The sequence below is a fragment of the Camelina sativa genome, chromosome 9, assembly GCF_030686135.1.
Source record: "Camelina sativa cultivar CO46 ecotype springtype chromosome 9, ASM3068613v1".
Classification (NCBI taxonomy): Eukaryota; Viridiplantae; Streptophyta; class Magnoliopsida; order Brassicales; family Brassicaceae; genus Camelina; species Camelina sativa.
In genome coordinates this window covers 25,513,173-25,534,494 of record NC_141888.1, presented here as the reverse complement: position 1 = coordinate 25,534,494, position 21,322 = coordinate 25,513,173, and the positions used below count along the sequence as shown (strand labels likewise).

The 21,322-nt window shown below is 38.7% G+C and overlaps 1 protein-coding gene and 2 pseudogenes across 2 annotated transcripts; all 3 read left to right on the top strand.

Moving 5' to 3' along the window:
* The first annotated feature begins 4,667 nt into the window (after window positions 1–4,667).
* LOC104711362 (putative carboxylesterase 12) lies at window positions 4,668–6,020 on the top strand. Its single transcript, XM_010428063.3, has one exon. It carries the CDS (start codon window positions 4,902–4,904, stop codon window positions 5,871–5,873), a length of 972 nt encoding a protein of 323 aa, XP_010426365.1. The 5' UTR covers window positions 4,668–4,901; the 3' UTR covers window positions 5,874–6,020.
* Window positions 6,021–16,048: 10,028 nt separating this feature from the next.
* Window positions 16,049–17,205, top strand: LOC104711361 (putative carboxylesterase 12 pseudogene; annotated as a pseudogene). The gene has a single exon (XR_015565797.1). The product of XR_015565797.1 is annotated as a putative carboxylesterase 12 pseudogene (transcript).
* A 1,545-nt stretch (window positions 17,206–18,750) lies between these two features.
* On the top strand, window positions 18,751–21,058 carry LOC147938734 (uncharacterized; annotated as a pseudogene).
* Window positions 21,059–21,322: the final 264 nt, after the last annotated feature.

Sequence of the window (21,322 nt, the reverse complement as noted above, 5' to 3'; positions counted from 1 at the left end):
AAAATATAATAAATAAATAAACAATTACGAATTACATAGGTTGTTCTAGTAACATCTCTTACTTTTTCTAGTAACATCTCTTACTTGTTCCATTTCCGGTGAACAACAACGACAATATTAGGTAGGGTTGCAGAAGAAGATATGTTGAAGATGACTACAAAATTACAATAATATCGTTCATTAAAACGGATTTATGGACACTAAGCAAAAGAACGTTATGTACGTACATTAATCTCAAGAACATTATGTATGTATAAGTTCATATGTACGTACACGTTTATATGTACGTACACGTTCGATTTTAGGTTTAATGAACCCGAAATTACCAGAATATCCTCGTCTTCTACCTCTAACATACGACTGAAAACCCTAATTTCTCCTGCCTCACTTTATTTTTTCACGACTTATGTCTATTTTTTTGGTTTCACTTGTGGGGTTTTTACTCAACTATTATAGATTTTCGTCTCAACATCTGATTTTTAAATTAAAAACCTATAAAAAGTGAGTTATATAGATTTCCGAAACGATATCTTGCTCTTCCATGGATGAACCCAGAGGAAAGATTTCCGAAACTGAGTAGGAAAAAGACGTTTGCTCCGACCGATAAACAGAGCACGATTGATGAGTCTGCTACAAACTTTATTACATGAACACCATTAATCGGAAGAACAGCAAACGTGTTTAGATCTATCCCCAATAAGTCTATCGCAACGCTAGACTGTCTTTGCCAGCTCAAACAAATTCGTATTATTCTGGTAAGACTTTACAGCTGTCAAAAATGCCTACTAAATCTACCACAGACTAGAAGTCTACCAATACACTACAGAAACTATTGAGAAAAACAAACAAAGTATACCAAAAATATCTGTAAAGGATGAGGTCTGTCGCATAAATCTGTCGCATAAATCTGTCGCAACAGGCCAATAGTCTACCATAAATATCTTTTGGGTCATATTGACTGTTGAAGGTGTACGTCAGATATTTTTGGTACACTTTGTTTTTGATACACATATACGTCCACCGATAAGTGTACCAACACTACAACTAAGTGTACCATCTACGTTGACCGATAAGTGTACCTGAAATGCATGTAGTAATATGAGAAACCTGAAAAAAAAAAAAAAAAAAATGAGTTTGTAGGAATGTATTTTTGGGTAATTGATGAAAAATTGACAAAAGTATTACTTATGAAATTATGACATATAGGATATTTTTGGATTTCCAAAATTTTTGTAGATGTTAACTGATTATTTTTATTGTTAAATTAAAAATACTAACCAATATGCATATTATCTCATATAAATATTATGTTTGTTATTAAATTTTTATTTCTAATAGATAAAGAAGTGAATTATGGTTTTACGATGAAATAGATAGTTAAATGTGATTACTAAACTGATGTCTAATTGTGATAACCCGTCCCGTTGACCCTACTAGCCCACTGCTAGCTTGTCCCCATAGGTCCGAAGCTAGCCCTGCAAGGCATCGATCATAACCCCTCACTGTGGACATCCAAATCCATCAGTAGGTTATTGGTGCGTCAGGCGTTTCTCGAACCCTGGTCCCCACCCTTTAACAACCTTCCCACATGACAAGCTGTCACCAATTGAGCTGCAGATCAATTGGTGATAGCTTGTCCTGTGGGAAGGTTGTTAAAGGGTGGGGACTAGGGTTTGAGGAATGCCTAGCGCACCAATAACCTACTGATGAATTTGGATATCCACAGTGAAGGGTTAGGATCGATGCCTTGCAGGACCAGTTTGGAGTCCTTTGGAATGGCTAGCGGGGGCTAGCAGGGTCAACAGACGGTCCGTTGGGGCAGCTAGCGGGGGACTAGTGAGGTCCACGGGACAGATTGTTACACTAACAATGAAATATATTTTAGACTAATTTTTTCCAAATATTAATATGTATCATTTAAAAAAAATCATTTAATAATATTAGTTATTTTTTTATGTTTGATTTTATAATTTCAACACATGTATTTTTGTAATGCATATGTCAAAACATAAGATAATTCGAAAAAATTATAATTTATAGGAATGAATCTTTAGTTATTTGATGAGAATGTCTCTATATCTTCATGTATGTTTTTATTTTATAATTTCACTCATTTGAAATTGATTATGACATGAGGTAAAATTAGTACTTATGAGATAACTTCATAACAAATGTATCTTAAATAATGTTGATTCAGTTTTTTTGCGAATTATATTTTTTTAATTTTTATTTGTATTTTCAATTCTTACTAAGATATAGATTTGATATAATGTATTAATTGTGTTTGATATAAAATATTTATTTTTATGTATTAAGATGAAATGTGTAATTAAACTTAAAATATAGTTTATTATGATGGTATAGATATTTAAATGGTACTCTCTGTCTTATAAGAGTTTTTGGGTAAAAATACAAAGATTAATAAACAATAAATATTATGTTATTTATAAACCTTCAACAAATAGAAAAATATACTGCATAGTTCAAATAGTCATAAATTGTTATATCAATAAAAATTGTACATAGAAATTTGAGAAAATATTATAAAATAGAGAAAAAAAAGCCTTGAAACTTTTATACAATGGAAGAGAGAGAGAGAGTATTAAAATGAAATATGAGAGGTTCATATTCAATATCAAAATATCATAAGATAAAATCTAAAAACATGTATATTACTCAATTATTCTCAATAATTTTTTAAAATTTTTATCTGCGTTATTATGCGCGCCTTATCTTATCTAGTATATATATATATAGCAGAGAGGAGAAAATATCTTCTTTCATTACAGTAAAAAGTTTTTTCCTATTATTTTTCACTTACGGTTAATTATTGATTTAATACACAAAATAAGTGTTTTTACACAAGAATCGCAACTCTTGGACATGTTGATTATTTCCAAGAATGGAAATTGAAAAAAATATATATATTACAGCAACAATGATTTGAATAATCCAGAAGAAAAATTAAGTCATTACTATCAGATCTGAGTTTCATTAAGATTTTGAAACCCTAGCAGAACATATGCTTGTGATACAAAAGAAAGCTCTAAAAGATAAATGGGTCAACAATAGAGAGAAACAAAAAAGAATGACGAGGAAATCAATCCTCCATAGCCAATCCTCGCCGTAGATGTTTAGACGCTTGGTATGCAAGTAAGCATAGTATGCCGAGTTGGTGTCCATCTCGTCGATTTGGTCACCAAAAGATGCCGAGTCGGCCTTCTCCATGATTGAGTCATATTCCTCAGTTTGATAATAATTTATTTGGACTCCATCACGAATGATGACCGGGACTTTCCAAGGACGGAGAGCCTCTGAAGCACCCACAAAAAGCAAGACAACGAACACAATGAAAAAAAAGTTGCTTACTCCCAATTTAGTTGACATTAATTTTTGTTGTAGATAAGGGCTATGATGTAGAAAAAGATCTCGAGAGAATAGTTTTGTGATTTGAAATATATGTCGTGTGTGTTTTATATATATAGAGGTTGGACGTATAAAAACCGACCTTTATTTCCTTTAGTAATTAGGAGACATATTTTAATTATTAGTATTTTGTTTTCTCCTAAATCCACATGAAAAAACCTAAAAAAATACTAAATCAAAACATGTTTAATTTGATTGTTTTAATGTTTTGCAACAGAAAACATTTAAATTGTTTCACCCTTACGTACAGATGACGTCTAGTCTATCCTGAACTACGTTACGTACAACACATCTCTCCATTGTATCGGCGCAAGAAGAGATGTTGAGAAATTAATCGAAGCAACAACGATGTAATATGTGCATCAGCAAGTAAAAGTATGTATATTCAAGGAGTTTGGTTGGGGTCATTGACTGATAAATTGTTTGTTGTTTTGAGCTTTTTTTTTTTGTTGTATTATATATTTTCCACACATAAATATTGCAAATACAAAACATTTTCAGATACAGTAATACAAAATATTTACTATCTCAATCCCTAAGCCCCTAAAAGACGGTGGAAAAAAATTACAGATCATATGAAGGACACATAAGGCTCCATGAAATTGACATATGCTTCAAATGTGTGAGGATCAGATCTCGACACATCAATAACATGGAATTCCTTTTCTATGATGATTGAAGCCAACATAAAAATAAAAAAAATATCTCCATTTTTGGGATTTGTGAGTATTTGAGATTACCAAAATATTGATAGTGATATAATAAAACATTCTTATTTTGTTACACATATACAACCATATATTTACATGTAATATTTTGTCAAAAAATATATATGTGTCCATGTAATTTTTAATTTATTATTTATAGTATCAACTATAAAAATCTGGAAGCAAAATGAATGTTCAAAACTTCAAATATAGGATAGGTAGGACAAAGGCTGCAAATGGTTGCACGGTTAAAAAGATTGAACAGGTTGAATAAAATTATTTAACCAATTTTCACCATTTGCATTGTAAAGGTTGAAGAGGTTGGAAAAAACTATTCAGCCCGTTCAACCCAAAAAGTTGAAAAAATAAACTAATCTTACAACAAAAATCTTCAACTTGTTCAACCATTATTTTGGAGATAAATGAGTTGAATATTATTCAACCCAATTTTATTCAACTCATATTTTCAATTTTGTTCAATTTTGTGCATCCATTTGCAGCCAAAATAGAAAAAAGAAAAAGAAAATAAAAACCAAGGAAAACAGATGCACCCGTAGAACACCATGTCTCACTCACCTAGTCAACAACTTACATGTGTGCTTTGAATTGTGTTGTGGTACACATATCTGCCGTGTACAAATCAGTAACTCCAATAGAGACTATAGAGTTAAAGGTTTCACTATTCTCACTCTGTATAAAGAACCCTCTCTCACACACACCATACACTCTCGAGCCTCAATCTTATCATATCTCACCGACCAATCAATCATGGATGCCGAGATCGCCTTCGACTTCTCTCCGGTGCTCAAAATCTACAAGAGTGGCCGCATCGAGCGACTCATGGGCGAAACCACCGTGCCACCTTCTTCCGACCCACAGAACGGTGTCGTTTCCAAGGACGTCATTCATTCTCACGAAAACAACCTCTCCGTCCGCATTTACCTCCCAGAGAAAGCCGTCACCGACGGTCAGAAACTCCCTCTCCTCGTCTACTTCCACGGCGGAGGGTTCATCATCGAAACAGCTTTCTCTCCGACTTACCACAATTTCGTCACGGCGGCTGTCTCTGCCTCGGACTGTGTAGCCGTCTCTGTTGATTACCGGCGTGCGCCAGAGCATCCGATTTCAGTTCCGTTCGATGATTCTTGGACAGCTCTGAAATGGGTATTCACCCATATCTCCGGATCTGGTCAGGAAGATTGGCTAAACAAACACGCTGATTTCAGCAAAGTGATCCTCTCCGGAGACAGCGCCGGAGCTAACATCGTGCATCACATGGCGATGAGAGCTGCGAAAGAGAAACTCAGTCCTGACTTGAACGATACAGGTATCTCTGGAATCATCTTGGTCCATCCTTACTTCTGGTCAAAGACACCAATCGACGACAAGGACATCAAGGATGAAACGTCGAGGATGAAGATCGATTCGATTTGGAAGATGGCTAGTCCCGATAGCAAAGATGGATCAAATGATCCGTTGATTAACGTGGTGAAGTCAGAGTCGGTGGATCTGTCCGGGTTGGGTTGTGGTAAGGTTTTGGTGATGGTGGCTGAGAAAGACGCGTTGGCGAGGCAAGGTTGGGGTTACGCGGCCAAGCTTGAGAAGAGTGGTTGGGAAGGAGAGGTTGAGGTGGTGGAGAGTGAAGGAGAGGAACATGTTTTTCATTTGACGAAACCTACTTGTGACAAGGCTCTTGAAGCCATGCATAAATTCTCAAGGTTTATCAAGGGAGACAAATAGCTTTTGTGATCCAGTGAATAATTTGGTACTGTTTAGTTGTGTCACTCAGTTTCTGTAAATGTTTCCAGTGATTATGCATTTGGGCTGCAACAACAACACAATAAACATTTTAAAATTTTTAATATTTAGTAAGAGATGTTTAAGAAACTTCATAATACGCAAGATGGTCATAATTTGTACTGTTATCCACCGTACCCAACTCCTGAATAACCGAACTCTCAAGATCAAGCACAAGCCTTCAACGAGTTTATTGTTCCCTGTATCAATTATCACCTAAAGACTAGACAATTCTATGCATCTTAGTGCAAAATGCTCTGAAGAGTAACTTCACTAAACAACTATCATTGAGGATTCCTGATCTAAGAACATCTTAACTCAAAACACACTATCTGAATAAGCTTACTAAATAGTCAAAATGGACGAAGAAGATGAAAACCCTAAATTCCAATACCACTGAATCCCCAATGCTTACGTAAAAAATGGATACTCAGAGCTCAAAATCTGATTGAACACACACCTAACAAGCGACAATGAAATCATAAAGAGGCTCAAATTCTGGGAGAAAAAAAAAAACATTGGTCTTCTTACCTCTTAATTTAAAGATTGATCTTTATGCTTAGCTAAAAAACGTAAAGAAAATTTAGTATTCTGGAAAAACTATATCATCTAATTTACATTGTTTCAAACGTAAAATATGTATGTTTATGTTGTGTTTACACGTGGTGATTGCATTCCATTGAAAGTAATAGAAGCTCTGGCCAGTGGAAGGGTTACAGGCATACCAGGCTGCATTTGTGGAGGTGTGTTCACCATCCCTGAAAGGTGTTCAGGTGGGGGGCACGCAAGCAGAAAGCTTATCTTGCTCCATGTGAGCATAATAATCAACAGGTCCCGCAAAAGAATGCAATCATCACTCATAGCCATAGCCATCCCCACTCCGTCGTCTTGCTTATCCAATCCAACATGCTGGAAAAAACCCTCAAGGACGGCCTTCCTACAAGCACCTTTCTTTGTCAACCTTTGGGAAGGCTTTAACACGGATGAATAGGCAACAACAAGCTCAGTGAAATAACGGAACCTGAGGGTTCATAGAGACTCTCTCCATCAAATCATCATAAAAATGCATCCCATAGTGCACAACAAACTGCGCTGTGAGATTAACGAGAGGAAGTTCCTTAAGAGTGAGCCCTTCAGGAGGTATGCATGGAAAGTGAGATTCTCGAAGCGGATCCCTGGATGGAGAACCCTTACAATCACCTACACGCGGAGGAGCATCAAGTTATAGGATATCATCTTCAGTCATTGAACGGTATGCAGTAAGCCTCTTCTAGTAAAAAGCGTGATAACGGTCTGAGCTCCTCAAGAAGTTGAAAATTGGATTGCTCCCCTTATAGGTCCTGAGCTTCTCCTCCATCTCCAAGCCATATTTGGCAACCAAACGTGCCGTTCTCTCAAGAATTGTTGTGCCCTCTAGAGGTGGCTCAGTGATAACATCATCATCTGCTGGATCCTTTTCACTTTTACGTTTTGGGACGAGTTCTTGGCTCTCTGATCAACTTGGAACTGCTCTATTGGACGAAGAAGAGGGCTTCTTTTCCTCTTTTTGAAACAGACCAAATTTATCCCCTGTCAATTGTGTGCGGCGCTACTTGTGTAATTAAAGCCATATTTTGGTATATAAAAAATTCTTCAAGAAAACATGAAAAAGTGAATTGTTGAAAATTAAAATTATTTATCGGTAAAAGTTTTCACGAAACAAAAACGGTTGACTGTTTTCTTTAGTGCCCAGCCAAGAAATTGTATGTAGTATAGAAAATAAAACTACATATATCTTGTTCTTCTTTTTGATAAATATGAGATAACGCATTGTCAAATAAATAATACACAAGCTTGATAACAAAAAAAAATATGTCGAATAAATGCCACTACCATACTTAATGGTACAAGTACAACCAAACCAAACAAAATATGTAGACCAATATGCAATATCCACTAAAATTAGTACTTTTTTAGTTTAAATATACAAAATATATAATTTACTAGCATTTTTTTAATACTGTATAAACTTAAAAATCCGGAACCAAAATGGAATGTTCAAATATATATGAAGGGAAAAAATAGACAAAAAGGATTAAAAAAAGGTGCACCCTTTGAATAACATGTTTCACCTAGTCAACAACTTTACATGTGTGCTTTGAGAAGTTTGAATGGTGTGTGGTAAACATATCTTCCGTGTAACAATGACACAACTCACGTGTCTCAACCATACCACCAAAAAAAGGAAGAACGACACAATTTCCTCCTTGTTTTCCCCGACTTACAATAAAAATAGACTATTGCCTCCGCTTTTATTAGGAAATTAAGGTATGTCGGGGGAAAAATAGACAAAAATGGTGTATAATATGCCAGTATGGTAAATATATCTTCCGTGTAAACAACGACACAACTCACGTACGTGTCTCAACCATACCAAAAAAACAATTCCAATAGAGAGTTAAAAAAGTCTCCACCATCTTATATAATAGGAGAAGATTTTCTCAACTTTTGCTAAAGAGATGACATTTGGCATGCTGTATATCTGACACATGTATTCATTTGTTATTTGGACCTAATTAATTTGTTATTTGAACTTTATTAACTTAAATTATTTTTAGTTTGGACTTTACTAACTACAGGCCCACAAAACCAAAAAAAAATTTACATCTCCTTCTTATATAGATTTTTTCAGTTTTGCACAAAAATAAATATATAATGTTTGGTTGACAAAAAAAATTATATATATATATATATATATATATATATATCTAAATATAGATATTTTCAGCAAAATGTATATTCTAGAATTTTATCGTTATGAAGATGCATCAAACAAATAATCGATTTATCCGCTATTCTTATCAAGTGAAAATGGTTTACGATCATTATTTGTTTCTTATTTGCTTCGACTCTTCGTAAATTTGTCACTAATCTGCTTTAAATATGAGCATAATTATGAGACCATTGACAGGGGTTCTGATTCGATAGTATTTTTTTCATAATCGATTGTATGTATTTAATTGTATTTAGATCTATGTGGATTTGCTCTTTTATTATTACTTATACCAATTAAGTGGCTCATAAGTATCTGGTAAACAATTGTATTATGTTTTTTTCCTTAGTTTATCCAGTTAAAAATTAAAAGATGTAGTTAATAAATATAAAAGATAAAACAATGAAGAAACTCCGTTAAAAAGCATCTGTAATTTTTTATAGATTTTTTCTTCGCTACATAAAGAAGTGGATCACTTATTTGGAGACACTACTACATCAGTTACAAAATTACGAAGAAAAAAAACTGAGGAAACTTAAATTATTATATAGAAATTAGAGATAAATTGAAATTGCCAAAATTTCAAGCGATAGATTAGAAAAATTGAAGATGTAATTTGTGAGAATCTTAAAATATTATGTAATTTAAAATTAATTACTAGATTTCAAAAAATAAATTAGCAAATTGTAATGTGTGAGAATAAATTAAGGTAATCAAATTATGAAAAAGGGGGAAAACAGAAAAATATTAAGAGATATATTAGAAAAAAATATTGATGTGTTTTGTGGGAAAAGTAAAATATATCAGAGTGAAAAACTATAGATGAAACAACCCGACTTTTTTTTTTTTTAACAATTAAATACAATGTAAATAATTATGCAGCCTATACTACTAAATTAAACCAACCCAAACCACAACTCCTCATTAAACCAATAACAACCAGTACACACAGCGGAAACATACCAACCATACAAAACTATTACAACATCAATACAATAACAATCCTAAGCATTCTATCCATCAACCTAGCATATCTCTATCCAAGGTTCCAACAACATATCCAACAATCCAACAACACACAAACAAGACCATAGATCATCCTCCTCCTCATCGCCATGATTCTACAACACAAACCTGCACACCACAAACAACAATTGAGATGCGTAAGTATTATCACAAATACTTAGTGAGGCAATCCTCCCATCTACTGGGCTATACACACAAGCAACTGAGAAACCAATGCTTAACAAATGACAACCAAACACAAACAAACTAGGAAAAATCACGAAACAAACAACTTGGTGTCGACCGACACCAGAGAGGTGTCGATCGACACTGGCCAAACATGGTGTCGACCGACACCTAACTGGTGTCGATCGACACTCCCTTCGTAGACGCGAACTGCACGAATCCGAACGACGAACCTCCGTTTCAATCCGCCTACAATCTGTCCCAAACTCTCCCAAAAGCCTCAGAAACCTATAATAACCATAACACAACCACCACAAGCAAGAACAACACCACAAAACACAACAAATCAAGCAAACAAAGGATTCTCAGGCTTAGATAAGCCATGGTCATGCACTCACCTTATCAACTGATTATAACAACCAATACAACCAGTTGAGACCCTCCTAACATCTGAAACAGCCCAGAAACGCCCTACAACAAGCCACACAACCAAAAACGACTTATAGCAAAACTGGACAGAAACATCAGAAAAGAACAGTCTCAAAGACGAAACCCTAAAATGAAAACCAACCGTTAACTACCAAATCTCTCCGGTGAAAAGCTATCCCTAGACGTCACAAAGCTTCCCACAAAATTTCCGCACGATCAGGAACCAGACGATACCACGATCTCAATTACAATCCCCGATGGTTCCAACTCGCGTCTGAGAAAACGTGACTTACGAAACTGCCAATAACTCATCGAGTTTAAATCCAAAACTACTTCTGTAAAAAGGAGAATGACGATAAAAGACTTGGGAATAAACTCAAATTTCATTACCTTTGAGAACGATTTGATATGCCGAAACTATTTCCTCCCAAACCCTAACGATTCTGCTCTTTCTCCTTTAATCTCTTTCACACCACAATAGGCTCTCTCCTCTCTCTCTATCTCTGCAAACGGCGACCAGACACCCTAAAACCCTTAATTTGTCGCTTCTCCACTTATATACTCGGTTTAGATAACTAAACCCAACCAACCAAACCAAAATCGCGAATTAAAACAAACCCGACGAACCTAGAAATAGTGGTGTCGATCGATGCCACAAGGGTGTCGATCGACACTCCTACCAAAACCGCATAATCTGGTTCGCGGATGTTACAATTCTCCCCCACCAATAAGGATTCGTCCTCGAATCCCGCAACACCGTCCATCCGTCAAGGACCTCCGTGCCACCGTCAACACGGCCCGCACATCCTCCGACTGGACTAAATACCGTCAGCCAAGGTTTCCCGTGCACTATCGCAACAGCCCGCACACCTCCGACTGAACCATGAGGTCTCCCTCTAGTCAATATACTCACATCCTAGACATTATTTGCTCACAACTCAGTGCTTCCCCCGTCCGTGGTCGCAACCAACGAATCATGCCGGCTCGCTATTAGGCTAACCACCTTAAGCTACAGCATCTAGGAAGTCTCTCACACTCCCCCCGCTCTCAGGTCGCAACCTTCGAGTCATACCGGCTCACTGCCAGGCCATAGCCTACAGCTACAGTATCCAGGGAGTCTCACACGCCCACTCCCCCCGCTCTCGGGTCGCAACCCTCGAGACATACCGGCTCACTGCCGAGCCGCGGCTCACAGCTACGGTATCCAGGGAGTCTCAAAATCCCGCTCTTGGGTCGTCACCCTAAAGCGCGCTCTCGGATCTTCATCCGAAGCAAACATACCACTCCCACTCTCTGGCCACAAAGTCCATCGAGCTATCGGTATCACATGAGTTGGGCCCACACAATCCTGAGCAAACAAGTCTGATGTCATCGAGTATCTCCCGACTAGATCTACCTCAACTATTTTCATTAATAGATAAGCTTTAACTATTCATAAAACTTTCCATTTTTAGAAACTTCCTTTTAAAATGACATTCTACTTATGGAAACTTTCCATAGTATAGAATTCCCGAGCTATATCCTTTCCGCTGGTTTCACAATTCCCAAAACCAAAGAACTCCAACTTTTATTAGAACCTCAAATGCAATAATCGTTTACAACTCCAAATGAAAATACATCATGAAAGAAAGAAAACAAAAGCTAAAACTAAGCGCCGGAATGGACACCCGGTCCTCCCTTCGGCTGCACCGCAACCTCCATCATCTGCCTCCTCTTAGGACAGAAAGGCCTGATATGCCCTTCCTCCCCGCAATGATAACACACTCGACGGTACTCCTGCGAATCACCTCCCCTGGGCCCGCTTGCCGACACGTGATTCATGCTCCCACGCCCATAACCTCCCTAGCCACCTTGGTTTGCCACTGTCGTCTCTTCCTGCTTCCTTTTACGCCTTTGCTCCAACTGTCTATCCTTGCTTGGAATGCTCTGCTCCAATGTCTCCTCTGAACGAGCCGCTGGACTGACCACCACTAACTGTGACCTCAAGTCATCCTCTATCCCAGCTGCAACCTCAACCAGCTCCGCCCTCGTGACATAGCTCCTCACTCTGCACCGAGTCCTCAGATCATCTTGCAAAGCCAGCAAGAACCTCCGCACCTGAGCCGACTCTGGCTCCCAAGCCCGGCCTGCATACCCCATAAGCCGACTGAACTCTGCATCCAGCTCCCGCACTGTGCGGTCCCCCTGAGTCAACCCCAAGAACCGTGCCTCCATGCGATCAAGAGCCTCCAGTAGAAAATACTTGGAGTTAAACTCCCTCACAAAATCTCCCCAAGACATACCCTGCTGCACCCTCCGTGCTGTCACCGACCTCCACCATACACGTGCATCTCCTGACAAGTAAAACACTGCCAGATCCACCCTGAACTGGTCGGGACACCTAAGCGAAAGGAAAAGATCCTCCATCCGCTCTCTCCACTCATCCGCTACACTCGGATCGGTACCTCCTGAGAAATACCCCGCAACCACTCGCCGCAGCTGCTCCATCATCTGCACATACTGAGCATCCACTACCTTAGCCCCCTGCTGCACACCTGCCTGTAAACCCGCCATAGGCTGCACCGCTGGAACCTGCCCACCAACCACTGGCGGCACTACTGGAACCTGCCCACCACCCACTGGCGGCACTACTGCTGGAAGTCGCTGCAAAACCTGAGCTAGCAAGTCCATCAAGACATCCTCCCTGCCCGGAGCACCCTTTGCTGCATCCCTCACACCCGGGGCAACACCGTGATCGACACCGGGCCCATCCGCCCTGCCGTCACCCAAACCAGCCTGGTCTCCAGACACACTAGGATGAACCTTTGACTCCGCTACCTCCTCACTGGCCATGCTCTGGGTCACACTCACACTAGCCTCAGGAACCTGACCTCGTCCCCGACCACGACCACGACCACGCCCACGACCACGCCCACGACCACGACCGCGACCAACAGCACCCTCTCTAGCCATCTGCACTACCCAGAACAGAAGGCTAAGCACACAATTCAAAAACCGCACATAGAGTACACATCTTACCGTGGAATCTCATTGAAGGCTTGAAGAGGATGATACTAGGACTCCATACCGCAAACAAATTGACTAACTACTCATAATCAATTCCATCACACAACATCATGCATCAAGCAAAAGGAAAAAAAATAATTCACCCAATTAACTTCCTAACCGCTCTAACCATCCATTTAACCATCCTAGAACCGTAAAGGCTCTGATACCAAAATGAAACAACCCGACCTTTTTTTTTTTAACAATTAAATACAATGTAAACAATTATGCAGCTTATACTACTAAATTAAACCAACCCAAACCACAACTCCTCATTAAACCAATAACAACCAGTACACACAGCGAAAACATACCAACCATACAAAACCATTACAACATCAATACAATAACAATCCTAAGCATTCTATCCATCAACCTAGCATATCTCTATCCAAGGTTCCAACAACATATCCAACAATCCAATAACACAAAAACGAGACCCTAGATAATCCTCCTCCTCATCGCCATGATTCCACAACACAAACCTGCACACCACAAACAACAATTGAGATGCGTAAGTATTATCACAAATACTTAGTGAGGCAATCCTCCCATCTACTGGGCTATACACACAAGCAACTGAGAAACCAATGCTTAACAAATGACAACCAAACACAAACAAACCAGGAAAAATCACGAAACAAGCAACTTGGTGTCAACCGACACCAGAGAGGTGTCGATCGACACTGGCCAAACATGGTGTCGACCGACACCTAACTGGTGTCGATCGACACTCCCTTCGCAGACGCGAACTGCACGAATCCGAACGACGAACCTCCGTTTCAATCCGCCTACAATCTGTCCCAAACTCTCCCAAAAGCCTCAGAAACCTATAATAACCATAACACAACCACCACAAGCAAGAACAGCACCACAAAACACAACAAATCAAGCAAACAAAGGATTCTCAGGCTTAGATAAGCCATGGTCATGCACTCATCTTATCAACTGATTATAACAACCAATACAACCAGTTGAGACCCTCCTAACGTCTGAAACAGCCCAGAAACGCCCTACAACAAGCCACACAACCAAAAACGACTTATAGCAAAACTGGACAGAAACATCACAAAAGAACAGTCTCAAAGACGAAACCTTAAAATGAAAACCAACCGTTAACTACCAAATCGCTCCGGTGAAAAGCTATCCCTAGACGTCACGAAGCTTCCCACAAAATTTCCGCACGATCAGGAACCAGACGATACCACGATCTCAATTACAATCCCCGATGGTTCCAACTCGCGTCTGAGAAAACGTGACTCACGAAACTGCCAATAACTCATCGAGTTTAAATCCAAAACTACTTCTGTAAAAAGGAGAATGACGATAAAAGACTTGGGAATAAACCTACCAAATTTCATTACCTTTGAGAACGATTTGATATGCCGAAACTATTTCCTCCCAAACTCTAACGATTCTGCTCTTTCTCCTTTAATCTCTTTCACACCACAATAGGCTCTCTCCTCTCTCTCTATCTCTGCAAACGGCGACCAGACACCCTAAAACCCTTAATTTGTCGCTTCTCTACTTATATACTCGGTTTAGATAACTAAACCCAACCAACCAAACCAAAATCGCGAATTAAAACAAACCTGACGAACCTAGAAATAGTGGTGTCGATCGATGCCACAAGGGTGTCGATCGACACTCCTACCAAAACCGCATAATCCGGTTCGCGGATGTTACAATAGAAAATGGGGTTTTATTTGGGTTAGGGGGTGTTTGATTAAAGAACAATAGTGTATGTGATTTTTGTTGGAGATTGTTCTCAATTGAAGAAAATGGTATTAACATCAAAGAAGAGACCTGCGTTTTTTACTTATTTGGAGAAAATAAGGAGAGTAAGAAAACGTTTTTTTTTTGTATCATATATCCTATATAGTTGATTTCTAGATAAACTAATGTTAAAACAATCACACGATATTTGTGTTCTGCTAAATTTTTTTGTATATGTAAACAACTATATTTTCCTAAGTCTTGATGCTATGAATTAATATTAATTTTAAGTTAATTTTTTATTATTATAATATTAATTTGTGTCAAGTATTAGAAAATATGATTTTTGGAGAGACGACACAAAAATTTTAAAAGCCTACAAATATTTAAGGAAAAAGTAAGCAACATTGCATGTGCACAAAAAGTAAGGAAAAAGTATCAACTGTATTGAACAAGAGAAAGAAGATGGCATGTGCACAAACTTGAAGTGGATTTGTGTAAATTACAAGCTTGAACAAGTTGTTAGCAGTGATTTAAGACGGTAAGTCTTACTCTTACGATATCCTTTTGTTAATTTTAATTGATGATTAAAGTTGTTGCATAAAAATTAAGATATTATATAAATTTTGTGTTTCTAAATTAAAGTATTATTAATTATCTATTTTTAAAAATATACCCTCTATATAAAAATCTGCATAATACAATTGATGATAAAACACATATAATTAATGATGTATTAAAATTTAGAAACATCAAATAAATTTTGTATGAGATAACGAATAAGAAATAACTAATTAATTACTTCAACTAAAACTTTTTACCATGATATCCTATTTATTTTATTTTGCGTCAAAATATGAAAAACACATATTAAATATTTTTTAAAAAATTTAAACATTAAAATTTTAAAATTATATATGTAAATTTAAGATATATAAAAATTAATAAAACTATAAATAAAATATATCTTGCGCATTGAGCCTAGTATGCCTAGTATTCAATAAAAATCTCTCACACACGCACACCAATCATACACTCTCAAAGCTACAATGTTAACGTTTTTCACCGACGAACCAGTCATGGATCCCGAGATCGCCCTCGACTTCTCTCCGGTGCTCAAAGTCTACAAGAGTGGCCGCATCGAGCGAATCATGGGTGAAACCACCGTCCCACCTTCTTCCAACCCACAAAACGGTGTCATTTCCAAGGACGTCGTTTATTCTCCCGACAACAACCTCTCCGTCCGCATTTACCTCCCGGAGAAAGCCGCTGCCGCCGGTGAGAAACTCCCTCTCCTCGTCTACTTCCACGGCGGAGGGTTCATCATCGAAACAGCTTTCTCCCCGACTTACCACAATTTCCTCACGGCGGCTGTCTCTGCCTCGAACTGTGTAGCCATCTCTGTTGATTACCGGCGTGCGCCGGAGCATCCGATTTCGGTCCCGTTTGATGATTCTTGGACAGCTCTGAAATGGGTATTCACCCATATTGCCGGATCTGGTCAGGAAGATTGGTTAAACAAACACGCTGATTTCAGCAACGTGGTCCTCTCCGGAGACAGCGCCGGAGCGAACATCGTGCATCACATGGCGATGAGAGCTGCGAAAGAGAAACTCAGTCCTGACTTGAACGATACAGGAATATCTGGAATCATCTTGGTTCATCCTTACTTCTGGTCAAAGACACCAATCGACGACAAGGAGATCAAGGATGAAGCGTTGAGGATGAAGGTGGAGTCGTTTTGGATGGTGGCTAGTCCCAATAGCAAAGATGGATCAGATGATCCGTTGTTCAACGTGGTGCAGTCAGAGTCGGTGGATTTGTCCGGCTTGGGTTGCGGAAAGGTTTTGGTGATGGTGGCTGAGAAAGACACGTTGGCGAGGCAAGGTTGGGGTTACGCGGCCAAGCTTGAGAAGAGCGGTTGGAAGGGAGAGGTTGAGCTGGTGGAGAGCGAAGGAGAGAACCATGTTTTTCATTTGATGAAACCTACTTGTGAGAATGCTCTTGAAGCCATGCATAAATTCTCAAAGTTTATCAAGGGGGACAAATAGCAGGGTATATGTTATTTAAGGTTTTTATCAATCTTTTTATAATAAATTTTGTACTTTTTCAAAATAATAACTTCTTTAAGATTGATCAAAATTATCCACCTCCAATGGTACAAACTATAATTGGGTTCTTAAGAATAAAAACTGAAAGAATGACCTAAAAATCCATGAAACAATATGTTCACAAGAAGAGGAGATTACAAAAATGAGGACAAACTGAAACCATGAGACATACTTCGTAACCCATCTTGTCCACCATTTCCTTCACCACTTGATACAGGTGGGTCTTGCCTGCAAAGAGTGACCAAAAATCCATAAATCCTCTCTTCAATCACTCTTTAGTCTTTACTGATCCAAAAAAGAAAAGACAAGGAGCGATAAAAGCATACAATTTGGACATTGGTCATTGCTGCCACGAGTAATACACTTGGCATCTCCACTCCAATGAAACAAAACGAAATAAGAAACTGAAAAAAAAAAAAAAAATTGTAAAACATTTAAGTGTTGATAAGCACATTCGTTCAAAACTAGATTCATTTGTATAAACATCAAAACAAACTATACAAGTAAACATGAGCAACAATATCCACATTGGAGTGGATATAACATCACCTTCCCCACATATTCGATGATATATCTTCATCTGCTGCAATCCGATATCCACATTTCTGTCTACAAGAAACAACTTATTCAACTAGCCCTAAAGTGCAAATTTTTGTATGAGCCAATTTGCTATATACAAACCTGAACTAACTTCATCTTCTTAATATGTCTTTGTTGAAACGGCGTGTTGGTACACTCACCTCTGCATTTGCAACTAGATGAACAGCTTGAGAGTAGAATCCTATACATCAATGAAAACAAAGAAGTACAACAAAGTTAAACATCAATCAACAACCAAATCGATGCAGACAAGAATCGTTACATCAAAGTTCTTATAAACTGATTCATGATTCATTTCGAAACTAAATGTTCATAAAAAGGAAAAACACAAAAACACTAACCTGAATAGTTTACAAACACGTGCAACGCAAACTAGAATTATTCCAAGCAAACTAGTGTGACATTCTTCCAAAATTAACTAAACAGAAGATGACCTTTCAAAATTATCACAAACCTGTTTTTGTACCATAAATCTTCCATTCCTCACCATTTATTTCTTATGCTTGTTCTGACCAGACAAACAAGCTTGAATTCCCCTCTGAATGTGATCATCTTTGTCAATCTCCTCATAGATGTCTTGAAGTTGTAACACAGTTGGAACTGTCAGTGCCATTAACAAATGGGAAGACAATGTACTTGAGGCTGCATCATTCTTGACAGTGTATATGCTGCATTATTCTCCACTCCAGGCTTATATAGAATCTCAAAATCACAGTTCAACAATTTAATAAGCCATTTTTGGTAATCCATAGTCACTTCTCGCTGATCCAGTAAGAAATTCAAACTTTTCTGATATGTATGTACCAAACAGAAAATGCTTCCAATTTTGAATAACATAAATATAGCCATCAGTTAATTTTCATAAACTGGTTTCAATTGCTCCTTAGCACTCAAACCATGGCTAAAATATGCAAATGGCCGTTTGTTTTGCATCAACACCGCTCCTAGTTCAGAACCAGATGCGTGTGCTTCCAGTATGACGACTTCATCAAAATTTGGTAAAGACAACACATGGGCAGTAGACATGGCCTGTTTGAATGTGTCAAATGAATGCCTTCTAAGCTTTTGGAGATAAAGGAAAGAGAGGTAGAGGTGGAGCTTCACGTCGGCGTGGGAAACGTAAAAAAAGAAGTGATGAAGATGACGAAGTGGAGGCTCCAGTTGAGCACGACAGTGAGGATGATTGCACGGTGTATGGAGATGAGGATTGCAATGATGTTGATGATGCAAGTGGTGGTGGAAATGACGAAGCTAATGTCGAAAAACCGGCTCTCGAAGAAGTTGCCAACGTAAACATCGAAGATGATTTCCCAGGGATTGTTAGAACAGAGGAATGTGGTTCTGATTCGGACAGTGGAGATGATATATGGGACGATGACAAGCTACCGGATCTTTTGTCGTTGTTCGACGAAGACGAGATCGAAGAAGAAGAGAAAGATGAGGCAGCTCCTAAAGATTGGTCTGATCCAGAGTCTTTGCTAGCGCTGGAGAAAACATACAACTCTCCCGATGACTTCAAGCTTGCCGTGTTGATGTACTCGTTGAAGACAAGGTATGATATTAAACTCTATCGGTCCAATTCTTTCTTGGTTGGTGCAAAGTGTTGCTACGTTGATGATGATGTTGTTCCGTGTCCTTGGAGAGTCTATTGCTCATATGAGAAGAGGAAGCATAAGATGCAAATTAGAGTTTATGTGAATGAGCATGTATGTGTTAGGTCAGGGTATTCAAAGATGTTGAAGAGGTCTTCTATAGCTTTCTTGTTTGAAGAAAGGCTTAGACTAAATCCGAAGCTTACAAAATATGAGATGGCTGCTGAGATTAAGAGAGAGTATAACTTAGAAGTAACTCCAGATCAGTGTGCAAAGGCGAAGACCAAGGTGATGAGTGCAAGAAAGGCTAGTCATGAATCACACTTTGCAAGAATATGGGATTATCAAGCAGAGGTATTGAATCAGAACCCTGGCTCAGAATTTGAGATTGAGACAGTTCCAGGGCCAGTGGTTGGAAGCAAACAGAGGTTTTTTCGGTTGTATATCTGTTTTAAAGCTCAAAAGGATATATACATGGATAAAAACTTGTAGACCTATCATAGGGATAGATGGAGCTTTTTTAAAATGGGATATAAAAGGGCATGTTCTAGCTGTAGTTGGAAGGGATGGGGACAATAGGATTGTCCCTCTTGCTTGGGCAGTTGTAGAAATAGAAAATGATGATAATTGGGACTGGTTCTTGAGACATCTCTCTGCAAGTTTGGGTCTGGTTACAATGACACCTCTAGCTCTAATTTCGGATAAACAATCGGTAAGTATGAGACATTTAATTTTTTTGTGGGTTTCATTTGAGACTTGATTGACTGATACGAGACTCACACTTTGTTAAATTTGTTTTTGTTTGCAGGGTTTAGTAAAAGCTATCAGTAACATCCTTCCACACGCTGAGCATCGACAATGTGCAAAACACATAATGGATAACTGGAAGCGAGACAGCCACAACCAAGAACTACAATGCATTTTCTGGAGGATAGCACGCAGCTACACCACAGGACAGTTCAACGACAATATGGCAGAACTCAAGCAGTACAATCCTCAAGCATACGCCTCTCTGCAAGTTACAAATCCAATAACCTGGTCAAGAGCTTTTTTCAAGATAGGTACTTGCTGCAATGACAATCTTAACAATCTCAGTGAGTCATTCAATAGGACAATTAAACAAGCCAGGAGAAAGCCTTTGCTGGATTTGCTTGAGGACATAAGAAGACAGTGCATGGTCAGAAATGCAAAGAGGTTTATCATAGCTGATCGGTTGAAGACACGGTTCACCAAACGAGCTCATGCTGAGATCGAAAAAGCAATTGCTGGAGCCCAATTTTGCCAGAGATATATGGCCAGAAACAATATACATGAGGTATGGGAGAATGATGTAGGTTATAGTGTGGATATGGATGCAAGAACTTGTGGATACAGGAAGTGGCAGATGGTTGGAATCCCATGTTCTCATGCTGCATGTGTGATTATAGGGAAAAAAGAAAAGATTGAGGATTATGTCAACAACTACTACACAAAGAAAAGGTGGCGAGAGACATACCTTGATGGTATTAGGCATGTGCAAGGGATGCCATTGTGGTCAAGACTGAATCGGTTGCCTGTATTGCCACCACCATGGAGAAGGGGAAATCCCAGAAGGCCTTCTAACCATGATCGGAGGAAAGGAAGAAATGAATCTTCGTCTTCTTCAAACACCAAGAAAATGTCAAGGGCAAAAAGAATCATGACATGCTCTAACTGTCATCAAGAAGGCCACAACAAGAGTGCATGTAAAAATCCCACTGCCGTTTGTCACGCCCCCGAACCGTACTATGACCACTAAGGCCATCGGACAGCCACGGGACGCCACTTGTGGAATTGCACCAAGGTGATCCGGTCGAGGGACGGAAGCTGCAGACTTCCCGACCGGTCCTCCCTAGCACAGTCCCACCCACAGCCAAGGTTACTTAGGCTTTGCAACCCTCGCGGCCTGGTGCGTTGTGTTAGCCCGGACTAGGCCGA

What these genes read in the sequence shown, in the direction of transcription:
- LOC104711362 (XM_010428063.3), top strand. Translation starts at nt 4,902, where the DNA reads ATGGATGCCGAGATCGCCTTCGACTTCTCTCCGGTGCTCAAAATCTAC.